Here is a 20,884-nt window from a genome sequence, read left to right on the forward strand (position 1 = left end):
GAAATATGGAAGCAGTCAGACTGAACTATTGGTCTTTTCTGAGCTCTTAAATCCCATAGTAATGTGATAATATAAAATATGTCTTGGTCTTTCTTAAAGAACATATGAAATTCCTCACCAATTCACTGACTAGAGATAATCATCATTATCATTTAAGTGTATTCCTTCTAATTGTTTGAATTCCTTTTTTGGTACATCTTGTCTTACTCATATAATTTTGCATTATTTTTAACTTTTAATAAAATACTTTCCCAAGTTATTTAAGCAATTGACATACCAAAATTTACTTAAATCATTCTGAATGTTTGACTCAAGGAAATTCTCTGATTCTTTTTTGAAACTTCTCTTGTTATTTTTAAAATAGTAATGTTATATTTTGGGTTTGACAGTGTACACAGCATTGCCACCATAGTTAAATCTTTCTTTTTGGTAATTTTATTATCAGTTATTCTATAGTAGGACATAAATATCCATTATAATCTTGAGTTACTGCCTATACGAAAGAACCTTCACATAGTATCTTAACTATAATATAAGGCTATAAGTTTTAAACATAAATCTTTATTTGGGGTCTGGGTATTATACCATTATCTCTTTTACTCTACTTTAGTCTTAAAACTGGGAAGTTTTTCTTTGCATATGACAGAATTATGAATTTAGTAAGTGAGTGTTCTGGAAGGTGAAAATCAGGCCTCATCCTGATTATAAAAAATGGATTTTCATAATAAACCACTGACCTCAATGAGTGCTTAAGATTACTTGTGAATTAGTGTTATAGATCATTTCTGAAGTTCATCTGCCATATCAACTAAACCTTGGCTAGCATTTTGGAAGGTCAATGCATGAAGACCTCTCTTTATATAACTACCATACTAAGATGTGATATATAAACGCTTGTGTGTATGTATATTTAATATATTCTCAAAAAGTGCTTTAGCTGATGACTCTATTCACTTCCGATATGTTCTAATCACTTACAACCCTTTGTTGAGAACTCAAGAACCTTTCTACTTAAATCTCTGGTGGCAATGTAAACCAATTTCTTGGTAAAAATATAAGCTAATATAATGACTTCTTTGAAACTGGTTAGAATGCATTCCTCTCTTTTCAAGATTCTCATGCTTTGGACTTTCCCCCTCCCCCAAATTGTTTTCCAAATGCTTAATCATATTACTGTATAGCCAGCCTTTGCTAAAATGAGCCAAAAAAGGAAACATCATTAACATAAATCTTAGACAGTTTCTAATTATGTGTAGACCAAACTCGAGAAAAAGGACGAGGAAGCAACTTTAACCCCCCTTTCACCCTTTTGTAACCAGACATGCAGGTTCCCACCATTGAGAAATCCCATAGTAGTCCTGGTAGCTCGAAATCCTCATCCGAAGGCCACCTCCGCTCTCATGGACCATCCCGCAGTCAAAGCAAAACCAGCGTCACTCAGACCCACCTGGAAGACGCAGGGGCTGCTATAGCCGCTGCAGAGGCCGCCGTGCAACAACTCCGCCTTCAACCAAGTAAAAGACGCAAATAAATTCCTCAGCATGGCAGCTTAATGTTCATCTGTTGCCTTTCTTTCCTGCTGTCCTTCTCTGTTTGCTTTCTGTTTTGGCATATACCCTGCTCACTCTGTTCTCTGTCCTTTTGTCTGTGTAAGAACAGTATCAATACATAAATATGCACTTTCTTCCTTAGATTTTTTTTTTTTAATTTACATAGACTACAGTAAAACTGGCTGTTTCTCCTTCGTCTTCACCCTCCATCCAACCTGGCTCATAGTACTTGGTATCTGTGTCTGTGACGTGTGCAGACAAAGCAATGTCATGTGTCCTTTTTGTGTGCGCTTAATTAAATATTCTTTAGAATACAGGAATTATAAGCACAAGTGGCTGCCATTACCCCAGGCATTAAAAAAAAAGATAAAGAAAAGGGGAATAAAAGCACACACAGTAATCTTTAGAGTATATTAGTAAGGAGATTCTTGCCTCTAAAACAACAAGAAGAAAAAATTAGGCAGAGTATAAAACCAACCATTAAGTTCTGGAACCATGGGGGAAAGGCCACTTCAAGATAGTACTTTAAACATTAATTATGCATGTGAATTGATGTGGGAAACTTTCTAGTCTCTTAAAGAGAAAAAACTATGAAGAAAATTAGGTTTCTAATACTTAAGACATATATATAAGCATACGTGATGAGGCAATTAACCTTATTAAAGAGCACAATCAGGTCCATTCTGTTGGATCATACTTTCTGTAACAGACTCTACAGGGCTTGATCCTCAACTATTGGAAATCCTTTGAAAGTCAGCTTATCAATTAAAACATGTAACAGTTCAGTCATTAACTATTGTATTTTCATGTAACATGAAAATTTAGTCAACTGATACTGCTGTATAAAATATTAAGTAACGAGATTTTTAAAATGTAGGTGCACCAGTACTGTCAAAAGACATTAGTCAGACAATGGAGATAGTTTAATGTTCTCCCCATCTCCCAAAGTCATTTCTAAAGAAACAGCCAGTTTTAAAACCCCTTTAGTGCTGTGCATGTGGTGTCATTTTGGCATTTGAAAACACGACTTCTTTAAATAGAGCAAAAGAACACTTCTGTTTGCATGAATAACATTTAAGCTGGTTCCATCTGAGGATACATACTCTGGGTTTCCATTTCACCCACACTGCCACAGCAGCACATAAAAGCGGTCAGTCTAATCATGCCAGGAAGCAGCACAGACACAGCATAGCAGGAGTCCTCCCCATTCAAAGAACTCAGTCTGATAATCTGCCTCCACCAGCCAATGGCAACCAAGACCAAAGCCAGCTAGCCCTCAGGAAGGTGATGTCTGATGGACCAGTCAAGCCAGAAGGAGGTGAGCAGAAAGGCGCTGTTCAAAGCACACAGCAAGAACATCCCCCAAATTTAAAATCCTCATTACTTAATTTTTAGGGGTTGTCTGGTAAAATATGTTTATCCAGTTTTTAATGTGCTTTTGTGGGCATGGCATTTCAGGACTTCATCATCACCGTGTAAGTCCCAAGATCAGTCCCATAATATATTGATTACAGTGATTTGTATTTTTCTATGCACTGGGGCATCTTTCGACTTTTGTTGGGAAATAGATTAACAATATTCATATTGCAGAATGGAATGCATGCTACTAACCTAATCTGTTCAAGCATGACTATAAATATGTTGCATTGTGATAAAAGTTTAAACTGCTCACAATTTAAGTTAGCATATCAGTTGGAATGTAGATCAGCTTTCTGTTGCATATTATTTCAAGTGTAACTTAAAAACTTTGAGTGGACTTTGAAATTCTTAGAGGAAAGTAAAGGAAAAATTGTCAATGCACTCATTCACCTTCACCTGGTGAAAGTTCTCTCTTGATCCTACAAGCAGACATTTTCCAATCCTGTTTCCTTAGCTGTTAAGTGTATCAGATGTGTTGGGCATGTGAATATCCAAGTGCCTGTGTAATAAATAAAGTATCTTTATTTCATTCATAAACTACTGGGTTCTGAGCCATTGTTATGTGATGCAGCTTAAATGAGTGTGTCAGTCTTTGCTTTCTCATTCGATTCCTTGTAATAGAGATTTACAATTACAGCTCCAATTACTAAGAGCTATAAAGATAGAGCACTAGGGAGAAGAATCAAGTTTCATGTTAGAAACATAAAATTACTATCCCAAATTAGCAGGACTTACATAAATGAGTAAATAAATAATGGGACTGGGCTGCTCTCGGTAGTGCTTCTACTCTTTCTTTTTCTGCATATGAACTGTTAGCCATCTTCACAGGTTCTTATATCAAGGGAGACAAATTCCCTGAGCCCTTGCTCTTGAGATGCATCTAAACTTGACTCCATGACTGTGTTCAGAAAGGAAAGCAAGTTTATGTGTGTCCCTAAACAGAGAGTTTTCCCCAAGAAAAAACACCACAGCAGATGACAGGAGTCACATCAAGAGGATCATACAATTATTTTCAAATTTAATTCAAAAACATATAGAGGTTTTTAAAAATTGTATCAGATAGCATTTCCATGCTTAACCCTTCAGTTCATTGCAATTCTAATATGCTCGATTTCATGATCCTATACTTTCCACAAAATTTAAACTGTGCATCATAATTTCCTATACCTTGTCTCAGAAAATAAAAATAATAGGCTCTGTCACAAGTAGAGACAGTAGAAAATGGCTGTGACAGTATGAAAAGCTAGCTCTGTTATGTTTCTTTTATTAACCAGGTAATTAAGAAAAAAATTAGCACAAATATTAGGATAATTCTGAATATACTCTGAATACCTATTTTCTTAGCCCAGGTAATTATTATCAATATAACACAGTTTCCTTAGTAGTTATTTTTCCTATTACTTTCCATTAATATTTAAAATTTAACCTGTCATCTTTTCTTTTATCAAATAAGTTCAAGTGATATCTTAATATTATTTGTTCTTACTCCAAATAGATATTTTCAAGTATTTGCTTTAGTAAAATGCTTCCCTTTTACATTCAATTTATTTTGTGCTTTATTTTTAATTATGATTATCTAATATATTATTCAATTTTTCTATATGTATGTGGTTCTTGGAACTTGTTTTGAAAATTTTGACCTTATTACTTTGAATAAGGCTATAATATATATATATCCTAATGTTTTTGTTTTAAAATTCTGACTGAATATCAAAATCATTCTTTACTGAAATTATAATCAGAAGAATATAACAGTATACTTTTTAAAATTATTTTATAACAAAGAGTGTAAATGAAATGTCCTATTTTCTAATATATAAATCTATATTTCCCTTACTAGAAATGCAATAAGAGTATAATTCAGTCATATTTTTTGAACATACTATTGGGTTAATTTATATAAAATGCCATATAATTGGTTTAAGGATTAGAGAGAAACATTGGTAGGAGAGGTAAGCATATAAAGAACCAGTGTCTATTAAGTAACTATAGGAGTATATTATTGATTCTAAGTATTTGGATACAAGACTCCCATTTCAGTACTCACAGTGGAGTTCAGATAATCCTCCTTGCATTTGAAAACAATGCCTTACATTGAACTAATCCTTCACATTGTACAGTGTTCTGTTATCCATTTTTTTATTTCATCATGCCTCGTGCATGAGGTGTTCTTTGAAAGTGTTCTTAACTCTGTCTTATGAGTGAGCAATCAAAGATAGGCTGACTGGTAGAACACCTGCAGGGAATTCTATGAACCAATGATATAACCCACATCATATTACTGTGAGACCTTTTCTATTTAAATATATTTTATCTTGATATTAACATCCCTAATGTCAATTTTAAAAACATTTCCATTCACTTCTTTGCTATCTATCAATTAAGTCCTTAAAAATGATTAGAGGCAGGTGGAAATGATGATGTGACACAATTTAGACTTTCTCTCTTTGCATGATCCTCTTTTCGTAAGACTGAAAATTAATTGGCAACACACCAAGGAAAAAAATCTTTTCCCTAGACAGGCTGTATGAAGGAAATGAGCAGAATCTGTAGAGGAAGCTGTGTGTGTTTCTTTATCTGCGTTCATTTTTATTAAGGATAATGAAATAGTCCCTAAATCACTTCTCAAATATTTTTGCAAGTGTCTCGACAGAAATATGTTTGAGAGAGCATAAAATATGGGGCAAGCAAGAATTACTCTGTGAGCTGGAGGACTTGGGATTTTTGTTTGTTTGTTTCTCATTTCTTTACTTTTTTGGTTTTAGGCCACACTTGATTTTGCTTTGGGCTTTTCAACAGTGTACTTGGGGAACCATATTGAGTGCCGATTATCAATCCCTGTCAGCAAGGCAGGCAGCTGACCCACTGTAATATGTGGCCCCAGATGCTGTTTTATTTTTCCTTTCTCTCTGTTTACTTGCATACTTGGAAACCTAAAGAGAAAGATAAGACAGATTGTGCCAGATTACCTTTATGCCTAAACAACCAGTCAATTTAGAAATGCTGGAAATATTTTTGTTTGTTTTGTTTTCCCGAGCCAGTTGGTTTGGTTCTATGTAATCCAGGCGTTTCAGAAAGTTATAGGAAGAATTTGAAACATGGTTCTTTAAAACAAAAAGAAGTACCAAAACAAATGAAAGCATTCTTAAAACCATGGTCATTGATATAGTTACTACCAAAATATTATTTTACGTATAAGTTGAAAATACCTGAATTGGGGCTGGATTGATAGCACAGTGGTTAGAGCGTTTGCCTTGCACTGTCCGACCGGGGTCAATTCCCAGCATCCCACATGGCGCCCCAAGCACCGCCAGGAGTGGTTCCTGAGTGCAGAGCCAAGAGTAACCCCTGGGCATTACCGGGTATGAGAAAGAAGAAAGAAAGAAAGAAAGAAAGAAAGAAAGAAAGAAAGAAAGAAAGAAAGAAAGAAAGAAAGAAAGAAAGAAAGAAAGAAAGAAAGAAAGAAAGAAAGAAAGAAAGAAAGAAAGAAAGAAAGAAAGAAAGAAAGAGGAGAGAGGAGGAGAGAAAGAGAGAGAGAAAGAAAGAAAGAAAGAAAGAAAGAAAGAAAGAAAGAAAGAAAGAAAGAAAGAAAGAAAGAAAGAAAGAAAGAAAGAAAGAAAGAAAGAGCAGAGAGAAAGAGAGGGAGAGAGGAAGAAAGAGGAAGAAAGAGAGGAAGAAAGAGAAAGAAAGAAAGAGAGAGAGAGGAGAGAGAGGAGGAGAGAAAGAAAGAAAGAAAGAAAGAAAGAAAGAAAGAAAGAAAGAAAGAAAGAAAGAAAGAAAGAAAGAAAGAAAGAAAGGAAGGAAGAGAGAGAGGAGAGAGGAGGAGAGAAAGAAAGAAAGAAAGAAAAAGAAAGAAAGAAAGAAAAAAAGAAAGAAAGGAAGGAAGAAAGAAAAGAAAGAAAGAAAGAAAGAAAGAAAGAAAGAAAGAAAGAAAGAAAGAAAGAAAGAAAGAAAGAAAGAAAGAAAATACCTGAATTATTTATTTTTTTATTTTTTCTTTCATACTAAGATTCAGAGTTAGTTTTACATTTAGAAACTTGATATAGGGTGCTTAGAAATATTCCTTTACACCAAGGAGTGAAATGAGAACCAGTGGAATGGGTTGGAGATGTTAGGAGAATAATCACATATGGGTTTAAGGAAGATTCTGACTGACGGTTCCTAGGTTTGACTGGATTGTAAGAGAAAAGCCCGAAACAACTCCCACAGACCACTGCTGGAAACTGCACCTTCAGTAAGGCTCATTGCGGCACCTGTCAAAGAGGATTTTGTATCCCTGTGTTGCTGTGGCAAACTCTCACTAAGACATCACACCGAGGGAGGTGGGTGGGTGGTGACGGGCGGCTGGGCTGGGAAACCTGCTGGGCCCTGGGAGTGGAGGAATTGGTCACCAAAGCTGATAGACTATCACTGTCCCAGATATTTTTGACCAGAAATGGAAGATCACTTTCAGTCAGAAAGAATTTAGTTATTCTATTTCTAGAGAAAAGAGAGACCAAAATGGAAGTAAAAGAGAAACCATTATATAAACTTATATTTGGAGGTAAAGTTTTCTGTCACACAGGAGGGTTTAAGAAAGAAAGATTTCACATTTCACTTCAATATGTTTATACAAAGCCACAGAACCCTATAAAATCAAAGTCTTGGGTAGTTCAAAATAAAAATAAAGTTGAAACAGCAATGATGTGATCACAGAGAGCTTCCTTTTGGATGGGATATTTTGAATTGGATAATTTCAGCTTTCATAGTTCTATGGGATAAGGGTTTTCTTTCTTGTCTGTGAAAATCAAAATATTTGGCTAAAGTTTATTTTAAGAAGAGTTTTCTGTATTTTTTAGACTAATTATGCATTTTAAAATCTTTGTCATCCTATAACATTTATTGCCAGAAATATTCTTAATGCAGAATCATAGACAAGAAATATAAACTATTCACCACCTAACACTCTCTAGATGGAACTTCATGATAAAGCTGACATAAGGGGTGTATCACCAACGGGTACTTTGCTTTCTTCAATAACAACCATGGGTCTTCACAAAGTAAGTGTGGGTTACACTGGGGATTTGTATGTTCACTTCACGAAGAGAAATACCAAACCCAACTGACTTATCTCAGTATCAGCTTGATTTCGGTGCTTCTGTGCCAGAGTCTAATGATTTGGCTGTTGGCTTGTTTAAATTGGACCAACTGCTAGTACATGACCTGAGATGGTGAAAAAGCCCCATTGTTTTCACATGTCACAATCCTTTTTCTTAGCAGTGATATGTCTGTTTTGTTTCACTTTGTTTCATTTGGGCGACACCCGGTGATGCTCAGTAGGACATGTTTAACAAAGACAAACAATGCAAATTATTTTACTTTGGACTTTAGTAACTTATTTTCAAAAAGTAAGCAAATTACCACCAGAGAGCAAGACCCTGAAGAAATGAGACAGGCAAGTAAATACTGAGGAGGAAAGAAACCAGAAGTACGGAGCATGGGCAGGTTATGGGAACACTGTTTGTTACCCGGGGGCATTAGGAGCGTGGATTCGGGACTGTTATCCACTGAATAGAAGGGGAAATATGGGACTAGGAAAAATACTGCTAAGAAGAGTGGGAGAATGACAAAGGCATGATCTGGGTACTTAGCGATATTGCCTAAATCTAACTATGCATTACTTTTTTTTCCATTTCACCCATTCTTCATTGTGAAAGATAGTTTGGGGGGATGACAGCAGGGGGCATATAGGTATAGAGTAGGGAAAAGGAATATTTACATTTATGAGACAAACTTAAAATAATTTATTTTTATTTTATTACTGTGTTGAATGTATATACATAATCATTGAGGAGTCAAAACCAAAACCACTCTGTTTACATGAAAATACACTATACTTTTGATTGGGTATTCAATTTGTAATATGCCTGTAGAGGAATAGTCTAGATATGATGAAGCCTTAAAATACTGAAAGACATCAATAAATTAATAAGTTGAACAAAAAGTCTGATCAAGATGTTAATATTACAACTCAAGAACAGATAAACTTTTAGGAAAAAAGATGTTTGATGTAAGTCAAGAGTATTGAACTTGTTCAGAAGAGAGTGGAATAAAATTTGGTATTTGTGTTTAGAAGATCACAAAATTAAATTTTTTCCTCATTAATTTTTTCCTCCACGATATTTTAGGTTTTACGTATTATGTTATATTTGTGGGGCTTGGGAGACTAATCTAAGATATTCTTGGCCAGCTAGGACAATTGATTCAATTTTCAGGCCTGAGGCTATCTTGGTCTCCATCAATGTAGGACTGGGACCACTAGTCTCACTTGGAGGTGCTTACAGACTATCAAGACCACACTAGTAGTCCTCAGGGGTTAGTGAAATCACCCCAGTAGTTTTCAGGAGTCATGTGCTAGGGAGCTAATCCGGGACAGAAGTATATCCTAACTCCTATATTATCTTCCCAACCTACATTATATTTTTAACTGATTATACAATGAACTGATATCTATAAAAATAAATAAAATATATTTATTAAATCAAATTTCTATATGTCTCTATAACATATTTTTAGTTTATTGTGAAAGTTATTGTAAATAACTCTCATTACTAATGACCTTTTAGAAAGTAAATAGCTGAATTACTACCTGGGCCTCATCTATTTGATGTACAAATAAAAGATTACTTCAGGGAGAGTTCGCATTATTTTTTGCCTCCCAAATATCATTATTTAGACTGGGTGTCTCTGCACCACAAAATTATTTTTTCCAAGTAAAAATAGTTCTATATCAAGCAAAAATAGAACAGACAGGCAAAATTTGTGCATGTATAATTTTGAAGTCAGACCTTATCCTTCTAGAGTTATGAATGTTCTAGATAAAATAAATTCTAAGGAAATTTGGAGAGGTTAATGAGGACAATATTGATGATATATATTTTCAAGGAAAGCTAACAACTTGATATTTTTGGTATAAAAATAAAAAGAAGTCACCAGAGAATTATGTCATGTATAAAATGGTTCATTATAATTGTCATTAAAGATCCTAGTGCTAACTGGTTTTCTTTAGATTTTCATTAATACTTAATTTCTATAATTGTAGACCTCTATCTAGAGACAAACATTATGGAGTACAAACATTATATAAGGTCAAACATTATGGAGACTATGAATCTATTTTGCCTTTTTCTCATGTTCAGTTTTATGATTCCTAATTTATATAAGATATCATGATCACATTTCCTTAATGTTAGTGGAACATGAGTTTGTTGATTAATTAAAATGTTACTTGCGATTATTAAAAATATGGCTAGCTATAACCAAAATAAGACAAAGTAATTTAGGAAATCCAATGATTTTTAAATATAAAGTGGTCTTAAAGTCAAGAGGATTAAGAACCACTGATCTAGATATAACACAGGAACTTTCCAATAGCTATAGAAATAGGATAGTTAAGAGTTTCTTACAAATATATATCTCCAGTTTTCCTATGCCTTGTATCTCTCATACTGAACTTCCTTAATTCCTTTCATTTCTCATTAAATGTGATTTTATAATTATTAATGTTGATAAATAATACTTTTTTATCTTTTAGTTTATGTCAAATGATTTGTTAGGCTTGATATAGATTTAATCATGATTGATTCTATTTCCACATTTATTATTTCTTTTGAAATTTGACTGGTAAGTTGCTTATCAACTTCCCCCAAGTTCTTTCCAACCTAAGATGGAGAGAGGGAGTTTATAAAGGTAGGATAAATTTTACTTGTGTCCTATCTCAAAGATAATTTTTTTATTTAGAACTTATTTGTTCCTTTTATCCTCTTTTTTTAATTATATTACAGGTTACATGTACTATAATGATGTTGGCATAAATGCCACTGGAGAAACAATATCATCACATTGACTGAAACTTGAGGAAAATTTAAATATTTTTCCTTATCTATCCTATTATCTTCAGTATTTAAGTGTATAGTGTGTTTTTAAAAAAATTATTCTAAAAAGGGAATTCCAAAGTTACAACTGTCGTTGTAGAAATATTATCTTAATTAGTTGAGCATTTGTTCACAACCCAGCATGTTTATTTTTAAAAGAATATTTTATCCCCCCCCAAAAAGAATATTTTATCCCAGATCGTGAAACTGATGTGAACAAGATGGAAAAAAAAATCACCATCCCTGTGAATCTCCCAGTCTAGTAATATTTGTTGAATAACCAAGTAAAATATCTGAGAAGAATCACGAAGAAAGAGAAGTTTTGTCTCTTAACAACTGAGTCTATAAAAGGAAAGATGCAGATGCCAGAGTAATAGTACAGTGGGCAGGGCACTTGCCTTGCACATTGTCAACCCCAGTTTGTGCCTCAGGATATTGTTTTGCAAGCCCCACCAGGAATGATCCCTGAGCACAGAACCAGGAGTAAGCACTGAATACTGCCAGTTGTGGCATAAAAGCCAGAAAAAAGAAGGAAGAAAGGGAGGAAGGGAAAATGCAACTAGTATTGACTTGTCTTTATATGCAAACATAATTCTGTTTAGAAATATTCAGAAATATTTTTTATTTATTCTGACTCTAGTTATCATAATTCTTATAATTATGAGATTTTAATATTATATTCTAGTTCTCATAATTCCCTGGGATAGAAGCAACTATAGGAGAAAAAGTATTTGTGAATGTTCTTTTGGAGAAAGTTGAAAGATAAATGAAATTAATTAAGATTAGGACCCATGTGACCACAATTGAGTTTATCCAATAATGGTCCAAATATTTCTTTGCTCTGCAGCCACTGCTGCATTTGAATGATATCAAATATAATGTTCAGCATTTTGTAGTGGAGTTAATTAACCATTTAAATCCATTTGATTTTATTAATTTTTATTTACAGTAGAAATATCTTCCCTTTGTGCAAAGATTTTTTATATAAACCAGGCTATTAGATTTTTTTTAAGGTGAACATCTTTATTATCTAAGCATTCACAGTTTAGGTTTTCAGTTTTAGAATTATATAGGGACATTTTTAAAAACTCACTCTCTATGACTATGCTCTGCCCAAGCAATCCTGCATGTTTTCAAAGCAAACTGCATGAGAAAATACTGCTGCCTCAAAGGAGAACAAATAAATGTTGAAAAATTAATCCTTAAAAATTTCATATAGACCCTGGACATGATTACCCGTATGATATACATAGGATTATCATTATAGTATGACATATAGGATTATGCTCATAATATTTTAAAAACAAAGATATTTATTGTGTTATAGAAATTATGGTAATATTTTTAGCACAGAAGCAAAACTTTGTATTTGACAAGCTACTGTATTTATTTGGGCATAACTATTACTAAATGAATTTACTTTCTTAATTTTTATTTATGATAATGTCTTAAACATTTCCTTTTATTTACTAATTTGGTTTCCAGACAAATTGTAGTTCTTTTAAGTGGCCTTTTCTAAAACCAACACTGAAGCAAAAACTACATTAACATTTAAGACATAGGAGCAGGAGGGGTAGTACATTTGCCTTGCAATCTGCTAGCAAGATTCAAACCCCTATATCACATGGTCTGTAGAGCACTTTAAGGTAGGAGCAACCCCTGAGCACAAAGCCTCAAGTAACCCCAGAGAACTCAGAAGTATGGTTAAAACACCAAACTGTTTTTCCCTGAAAAAAAAAAAAAAGAAAAGAAAAGAGGGGCTGGAGCAATAGTACAGCTGGTAGGGCGTTTTTGCCTTTCACGGGGCCAACCTGGGTTCGATTCCCAGCATCCCATATGTCCCCTGAGCACCGCCAGGAGTGATTCCTGAGTGCACGAGCCAGGAGTAACCCCTGTGCATTGCCGGGTGTGACCCAAAAATAAAAAAAAAAAAAGAAACCTATAAAAGATATTGTCAATATCAGCAACATTATTAGCACTAAGGATTATAGTAACAGTACACAGAGAATAACTATAAGGATTATAGAGAAATCTTATAGAATAGAGAGGCCATGTATTATATACTATGTAAGTACAAATGCCCTGTATCACATAACTAGTTAAATTTTCTCATTTCAAAACCTTTATTATAGTGAAGCTCTATACTATTACTTCTTCTCTGAATTGATTATTATTCCCATTACCTGTAGTACTAGAAAGTGAATAGTGAGTATGGGAAATACCTCAAAATTACCAATATCATTAGTTTAAAATAGATTTAATTGCTCATTAAAATATCTTTAAAAATTAAGTCATAGGCCAATATTTAGAGGGAAAACTGAACATGGTTCAGAGGTTTACCACCTTTCTCCCACATACTACATAAAGGCAGCACATCTCTAACTTCCCTCTCTAAAAACAGCTTCTCTGTAAATATGAAATATCTTAAGGAACATGATTTGGTTTGGGGGTAGGAAGGCAACATCCAGTAGTGCTGAAGGCCACCTCCCCCACAGGTACTTACAGAGGTACTATCTGGCCATCAGTGGTCTGGGGGGAGCGTGTGATGCTGAATTAGAGCCTCAGCCTTCTACATGCACTCCAGCCCACTGAGCTATGGCTCCAGCCCCAGATACACATATGTAAGGGAAAAAATATAACAGTCCATTTGTCATAGTTTGTTATAACTTTATGTATATATACATATGCATACATATATATTCAATAGTAATCTCTTTTTTTACAAGTTTATCAGACAACGTTCATCCTTTCACTGACCACTCCAGGCATTCACTAATGACTGATACACGTGCCAAAAGTGTCTGGAAGCACTGTGTTTTTGACAACTTGGAATTAAGGGGAAGAGGAGGCATGGAGGGGGATATGAACATTCCTACAACAGCTGTATTGAAATGATCCATGGCCTTTTTCTAGTGTCAGCTTCCTTGCAAAAGGTTCTCAATTTATCATAATACAGAAGTGATTTAGAACAAATATTAAACTTCAACATCCCTAATAAGATACAGCATCTCTTATATAAATATCACTGAGTTGCAGTAGGAAACACACAAAAAATGTAATTGGACATAACTCAAGGGGGAAATGTTTCAGATAATACTGCTTACATAGATCTTAAAGTCTGCTATTCAGGTCAACAAATGAAATAAGGCAGAAAACCTCTTCAGTTAAAGTAATGAAAACTACATCAATGACAGCAGATGAGTATACAGAGTCAAAACAGACAAAGGAAATGAAAGTGATCCCTAGCTAAGTTAAATTTAAAACTAGTGAAAGGGGAAAAAACTAAATATATTATTTACAACATAGCTAGTACTGAAGTTTCTTCATTAAACTCCTGCAATAGACACTTTTTTTTTTACTGATTTAATTTCACCTTAAAGTTCTGCATATCAGAGACGTGATTTGTGAGCTCTCTGAGATATTTGAGAATAACTTTGAGCCGAACTAAATCTATAAAATCAGTGACAGATCATAATCCGCGACTGTGCATATTGCAAGCACTGAACTTTTTACATCTCAGAATCATGACTCACAATTTTAACGTCAGACAACAATTGTATGTGATAGGTAAATTAGCACTTTTAAGTTCTGGTTCTCTTTCACTTTAATATCTTCATAGATATGATAGAACTTTGCAATGAACTATTTGAAATGAAGAGAAATCAGGGATTTTTTTAGTTCTTGTTTTTGTTTTTTGCCTTTTGGGTCACACTGGGCGATGCACAGGGGTTACTCCTGGCTCTGCACTCAGGAACTCCCCCTGGCAGTACTCAGGGGACCATATAGGATGCTGGGAATCGGAATCAAACCCGGGTCGACTGCGTGCAAGGCAAACGCCCTACCCGCTGTACTACTGCCCCACCCCCCAGGGTTTTTTTAAAGTGTCTGTTGCAGTAGATGAATGCAGAAACTTAATACTAGTTATCCATCATATATTTTTTCTTTAGCTAGTTCTAGCTTTATTTAGCTAAAGATCACTTTAATTACTGTGTGCCCTGTTATCAAGTGGTCTATTCCTTCGAGAATTTAGTTTTTATACAGGCAAAATCAGTAGTTCGGAGACAAGTTATCCCCGAGTCCGTGCCAGCTTCCCAAGATGTCGCAATTGGAGGCAGGCTTGCCGTGCTGATCCGTGTTTTGCTCCCTAGTACTGCCATCGTGTGGTAGTTTGGTAGGTGTGTAAGAGTTTTGCATTTTAAAGACTAATGGAGAGGAAGAAAGCAAGCACTCTCAAAGACTGATGTGCAAAGAGACACCGCCAGGCTTCATTAAAATTATCCAGAGTGGAATAATTGAAAAGGTGTTTATGTATCCTCAGAGAAAATGAAGAGGTCAAAAGTGATTTAAAGCACAGTGCTTTAAGAGTAATTTAAGAGGTCAAAAGTGATTTAAAGCTCACTGCTAGGTGTGGCTTCACAGAAGATGAAAAGTGTTTACACGAAATGCTCTATCAATACTTGAGTTGCTGGAGAAAAAGAACAGGAATTAAGACCCAGGTCCTGCATCCTCGCAGGCCTGGTTTGAATCCCTGGCAATGCATATGGTTTCTCAAGCACCGCCAGGGGTCACTCCTGTGGCATTGTTATCCCATTGTTCATCGATTTGCTGAAGTGGGCCCCAGTAAGGTCTCCATTGTGAGACTTCTTGTTACTGTTTTTGCATATCAAATACACCTCGGGTAGCTTGCCAGGCTCTGCTATGCAGGCGGGATACTCTTGGTAGCTTGTCAGACTCTCCGAGAGGGACAGAAGAATTGAACCCTGGTTGGCCTGGAGCAAGGCAAATGCCCTACCCGCTGTGCTATCGCTCCAGTCCACTCCTAAGCACAGAGTCAGAAATAGTTTGTGATGGGCTGGAGAGATAGAACCATTGGTAGGGCGTTCTCCTTGCATGCGGCGGCTAACCTGGGTTCGATCCCCTGTTTCTATGGGGTCCCTGGAGCACCATCAGGAGTGATTCCTGAGTGCAGAGCCAGGAGTAACCCCTGAGTATTGCTGGGTGTAGCCCCCAAACCAGAAAAAAATAAATAAATAAAAGTCTGAGCACAGCTAAATATGGACCTGAAAACACAAATAAATAAATAAGCTACCAAAAATGATTTTGGCACTCCAGGATTTATTTCTGTAGGATCCTGAAAACAGTCCTTTATAGGATATTGCTTGTTTTATTATATACTGATATGAAACTTTCTTCTAGATGCCCTTGATGGTTCAGACGGAAAGTAAAAAAGAAAATGTAGCTCATAAAAATGGCCCAGAAAGGTTTTATTAAATTAGCTCACAATAATTCTTTTAAAATGTGTAAAAAGTGACAGACAGCTATTGACAAAGTCTTTCATAACAGGCCAAGGATTTCTAAAACTCTCTTTTAAACACTGAGAGAATAAAGAAAAAAACATGAAAGTTATTTTGAAATCATTACTTTTAAAATCACATAATTTTAGAAAGGCTTATTTAGTTTTAAAATTTTAAGTATTTCCTCTAAGGATCAAGAAAGACAGAAACGTAGCAAGAGGTGGAAAGAGTGCCTGGTGGCTATCATGGCGCCCTCTGGTGACAATTTTGGATTGTTACTGTATATCTACCATACAATTTTTTAAATATATAATATTCATGGTGGTATTATTTTTTCTATTTTTCATCAGCTATGTTATACTGTTTGCAGTGTGTAATAAATGAATATTTATTTCAATAAAACCTCTTTTAAGGAGAAAGGGATATCAAAACATCTGGTTAAATAATCATAGTTTTCTACAGAATGACCAATTAAAGTTGTATCTCTGGTTTAAAACTACTGGAAACTGGGCTAGGCATATAGTACAGCAGGAAAGGCACCTATCTCAGAAACCCATACAGTCCCCTGGACCCCACTAGGAGTGATCCCTAAGCTCTGTGCCAGAAGTAAGCCCCGAACACTGCTAGGTGTGGTCAAAACACAGACAAAAAAACTCCACAATATCTAAAAGAAATTTGGTTATACAAAGTTTCTCTTACAAAGAATACATAAAACAAAACCCTCCCATAAAGTGGTTCTTTCCGCCCCCCTTTTTTTGTTTTTTTTTTTGTGGGGGGGGGTATGGGGGGCCACCCAGCAGTGCCCCTCAGGTTTTACTCCTGGCTCTGTGTTCAGTGCTCACTTCACCTGGGGCTCAGAGACGGTATGCTGTGGAAGGAATCAGACCAGGAACGGACACATTGAAGGCAAGTGTTTTACCCCCTACTCTATCTCTCCGGCTTCTGTAAAGAACTTTTGATGAAAATTTTATGATTTGTATAAAAGACATTTGAATGAGAAAGTGAAATCTATACTAAATGATTCAGATGATTTAGTTGTTTGGTTAAGGGAAATCATTTGATTTTTTCTATTTTTGCTATTTCACTAAATATCACTTAGCATTGTCTCTGGATAACTTAAAGAGTGAACACAGACAATCCTAGAACAGCAAGCTTGTTACCATGACAATCACTGATAGAAAGGGACAAATATCCTGTGCGAGAGTCCACATACAGGAGAGGTCACTCTCACTGGGAAGATGAGGAAGTGGCATTATTTTATCTAGGCCCTTCCTGATAAATTTTACTCAGGTATGAGAGACTGATAGGCAGAGAAAAGCTCAATATTGGGAAGACTTGCTCAGCTGAAGTCCTGGGGTTAGAAAGCCTAACTGAAGAAAATAGAAATAAAAGACTGATTAGACTTCAGTGTAAAACATATCTATGGAAACTATGAGAGACTGCTTTGGAAAAGAGCAAAAGAAAAGGGATTTAAAGAAGCAAATGAGGGGCTGGAGCAATAGCACAGCGGGTAGGGCGTTTGCCTTGCACGCGGCCGACCTGGGTTCGATTCCCAGCATCCCATATGGTCCCCTGAGCACCGCCAAGAGTGATTCCTGAGTGCAGAGCCAGGAGCAACCCCTGTGCATCACCAGGTGTGACCCAAAAAGAAAAAAATAAAATAAAAAAAATAAAGAAGCAAATGAGAAGATCTGGCTAACATTGATACATTCTGAAATTATTCCGGTTTTAAGCATTTCCTTCATGAACATGTTTGCACTAGTGCAGATTTAACTCAGTTTTATAGAATTGATGTTCTCTGTCAGAAAGATACACTTTAGTATCATTTACATGTTTCAAACATATGAAAAAGAACTGAACAGTGTTCGGATTCTTAGCACTGACTTATTGAAACCTGTGCCTTTCTGTACATTTGACTGTATTTTGTGCAATGCAAATAGAGCTCCATTAAAAAATGAAGGTTAATTCTGCATTTCTAACACAGTAATTTTCATAATCTAACTTCAGATCTGTCTTGCAGATATAAACCAGACTGAAAATTAAAGATTCAATCAAGGACCGTTTTGTTAAGATAATGATAGATAACTTGATTCACGTGTAATTGCCCCCAATTTTTTTGACTCATTTTTTTTGATTTACAAAAATGTTATGTAAGCTCAAAGCCATTTCAATATATGTATAGATTATGTTTTCTTTTTGAATTTTGCCTAAGTTATTGATGCAACACCTGCCAGTGCTTCTTGTGGGCCACCAGTGCCAATCCTTGTGGTACTGGGGACCCAGAAGTCCCTGGTAATCTCTCCCAAGGGTCTGCCATTTGTAAGGAATGTGCTATACTACCTGAGCCACATCTCTAGAACCCTTTTAATATTTCTTATAAAATATTTGTTGTATATAGAATATTGACAGTTGAACAGAGATTTAAAGTCAGATACTTATTCATGGACAAAACAAACTCCTTGAATTATTTAAACTTATTTATAATTTTGTTTTTTTCTTCTTGCTTTCTTATTATATATTCTATATGCATCTCAAAGTTCCTAGAAGAGAAATGGTACTAGAAATTATGTCAGATCATATAGCAATTCACAAAAAAAGAAAAATTTTGAAATGTAAATGATGAAATATCAGTTCTGTGCTTTAGCTATTTTGATATACTGTGATGTCATTTTGGGTGAAAATTGTAGTTTAGTAAAAGAAAATTAATTTAAATGTGCATATATTAATTAAGGATTGTCCTCAAAGTGATACATTGATGTTTACCTGTTTGTTAAATTAAAGTTTCATTTCAAAATCACACAAAAAATTGTCTTGTTAATAGGAATATATTTTTCTAATCAAAAGAGTGTGACTGCATTCTTCTGCTTACAATAGACCAATTTGACTATGCAGTAGACTATACTATTTTGCTTTGCTATTGGGAGGAGAAAAGTGGGAGAGACTGGGGACACAAGGGTTGAGCCATAATGTGCAATAACTATTCTGGTTCTGTTGTGTTGGGGGTACTGTATGGTGACAGGGATTGAAATGGGGTCAACTGCATACAATTCAAATGCCTTAACAATAGTATTGCCTCAGAGTGTACAAATTAATCTATCTTATAAATGCTCATAATTTCACATCTCTTATACTACTTATTTTGCTTTTTGTAATACTATAAGAAATTTTAATACTAAATGCATAATTTGGGTTTCTTCTATGTTAGCTGAAGAAAATATGAAATAAATATTAGAACTATCATTCTGTTTCTACAAACTGTAGTCCTATGGTTTGTTGGTTTTATTGACTGGATTTGGGCCCTATTCTAAAAAGTTTATCCCAATTTCTAGATATCATCTATGTCAATAACTAATAAATATTTATCTTTCATTTCCATATTATGAAGAAAGGATCCTAGTGGTATCAGTGAGCAGATATTTTTCACATTTTTATTTTGAGGCATTGTGATTTATAATACTGTTCATAATAGGGTTTCATGCAAAAAAAGAAAAAGCCTCCAACACCACCCTCCAGCAGAGTATCCACTTCACTCTACCTTTATCTCAGGGCCTCTCCCCACCTCATGTCTCCTCATTCCCTCCCCGCCCTCCTCCCCCTGTAAGTCAGTTCTCAGGGTATGTTGCCTTTGGCAGTTTGTTAGTCCCTTACTATTTTTCTTTATATCCCTCATATGACAGTGATCCATATACTAATATTTTGACTTCCTGATAGCTTTAGACTACTGTCTCTACATGGAAAAAAGGAAGTGAGTTAAAGCTTTGTAAGAGTTGATTCACAACAACTACTAATAATAATAGATTTCTTGCCCTCAAATGATTTCCTTCACAATATTTGTATTTTCACCGAATTATATTGGTGAAGACTCCACAATAATCACTGTATTTGTATACATCTTGAGAAAAAGGTAGATATCTTACGGCCATCCATCATTCATCCCATAGTGTTAATATCCAATTTGTTAAGAAATACTAATTTCTGGATAAGAGATTTTCTAAATTGCATACAATAGAGTCTAAAATTAGGAGAGTACTAAGGCAAATTCATTGTCAAGGTCAAATTTTATGCAAAGACACTATCAAGAAAAGACAGGAAAGCTCTAAGTAAGAGATTGGACATATGCAAAAAAAAATCTCTAAAACAACCTGTAAAATTAAGAATGAGTCACTAGACTTGCTTTATTCTATTTCTCATAATTAGTCTTATGATATAGGATTATTGGCCCTTTATTTTCAGCGAGGATGAGATGAATGTACTAAGTATTACTGCAGAATTACTTGATATTTAAAGCTAGATTAATATGATCAAATTGCAAGCTTTTAAATTCTCTGCATAATAGAAATAATTTACATACTTTACAGCACAGATTTATAATGTATCTGTGATTATATGGATTCTTAGATTAAAAAAACAAAAATTTTTAAACAAATCACAATTTTAAACTAGAAATGCATACGAGGAAGGAAGTACCTTCAAATTTTGAACTTGCTTTATGGTAACATTACATACAAAGGAGCACAGAATTTTCCACCACTCTTGGTAATTACCTATTTGCATTTCCATTTTCACTTTTGGGGAGAAAAAAAATCTAGACATTTATTAATATGGAAAATAAGTTAGTTTCCCTTTATCCTGTCATTTCACTCTATCCATGTCTTTCTAAACTCTTTTCTCCAAGAAATTTTAAAAATCCTTTGCTGTATCTTTAGAG

At 34.8% G+C, this 20,884-nt stretch overlaps 1 protein-coding gene across 5 annotated transcripts in view; it reads left to right on the forward strand.

Annotated features, from left to right (window-relative positions):
- PCLO (piccolo presynaptic cytomatrix protein) overlaps positions 1-20,884 on the forward strand; it is a 365,554-nt gene that overhangs the window by 292,560 nt on the left and 52,110 nt on the right. For all 5 annotated transcript variants that reach the window (XR_008628418.1, XM_055124435.1, XM_055124440.1 and 2 more), the window contains exon 20: positions 1,320-1,514. Coding sequence is in view for 4 of the 5 variants with exons in the window: in XM_055124435.1 (XP_054980410.1) it covers positions 1,320-1,514 (195 nt within the window). In the remaining variant the exon portion in view is untranslated. The remainder of the gene's footprint in view (positions 1-1,319; positions 1,515-20,884) is intronic.

This window comes from Sorex araneus, chromosome 1 (assembly GCF_027595985.1).
Source record: "Sorex araneus isolate mSorAra2 chromosome 1, mSorAra2.pri, whole genome shotgun sequence".
Classification (NCBI taxonomy): Eukaryota; Metazoa; Chordata; class Mammalia; order Eulipotyphla; family Soricidae; genus Sorex; species Sorex araneus.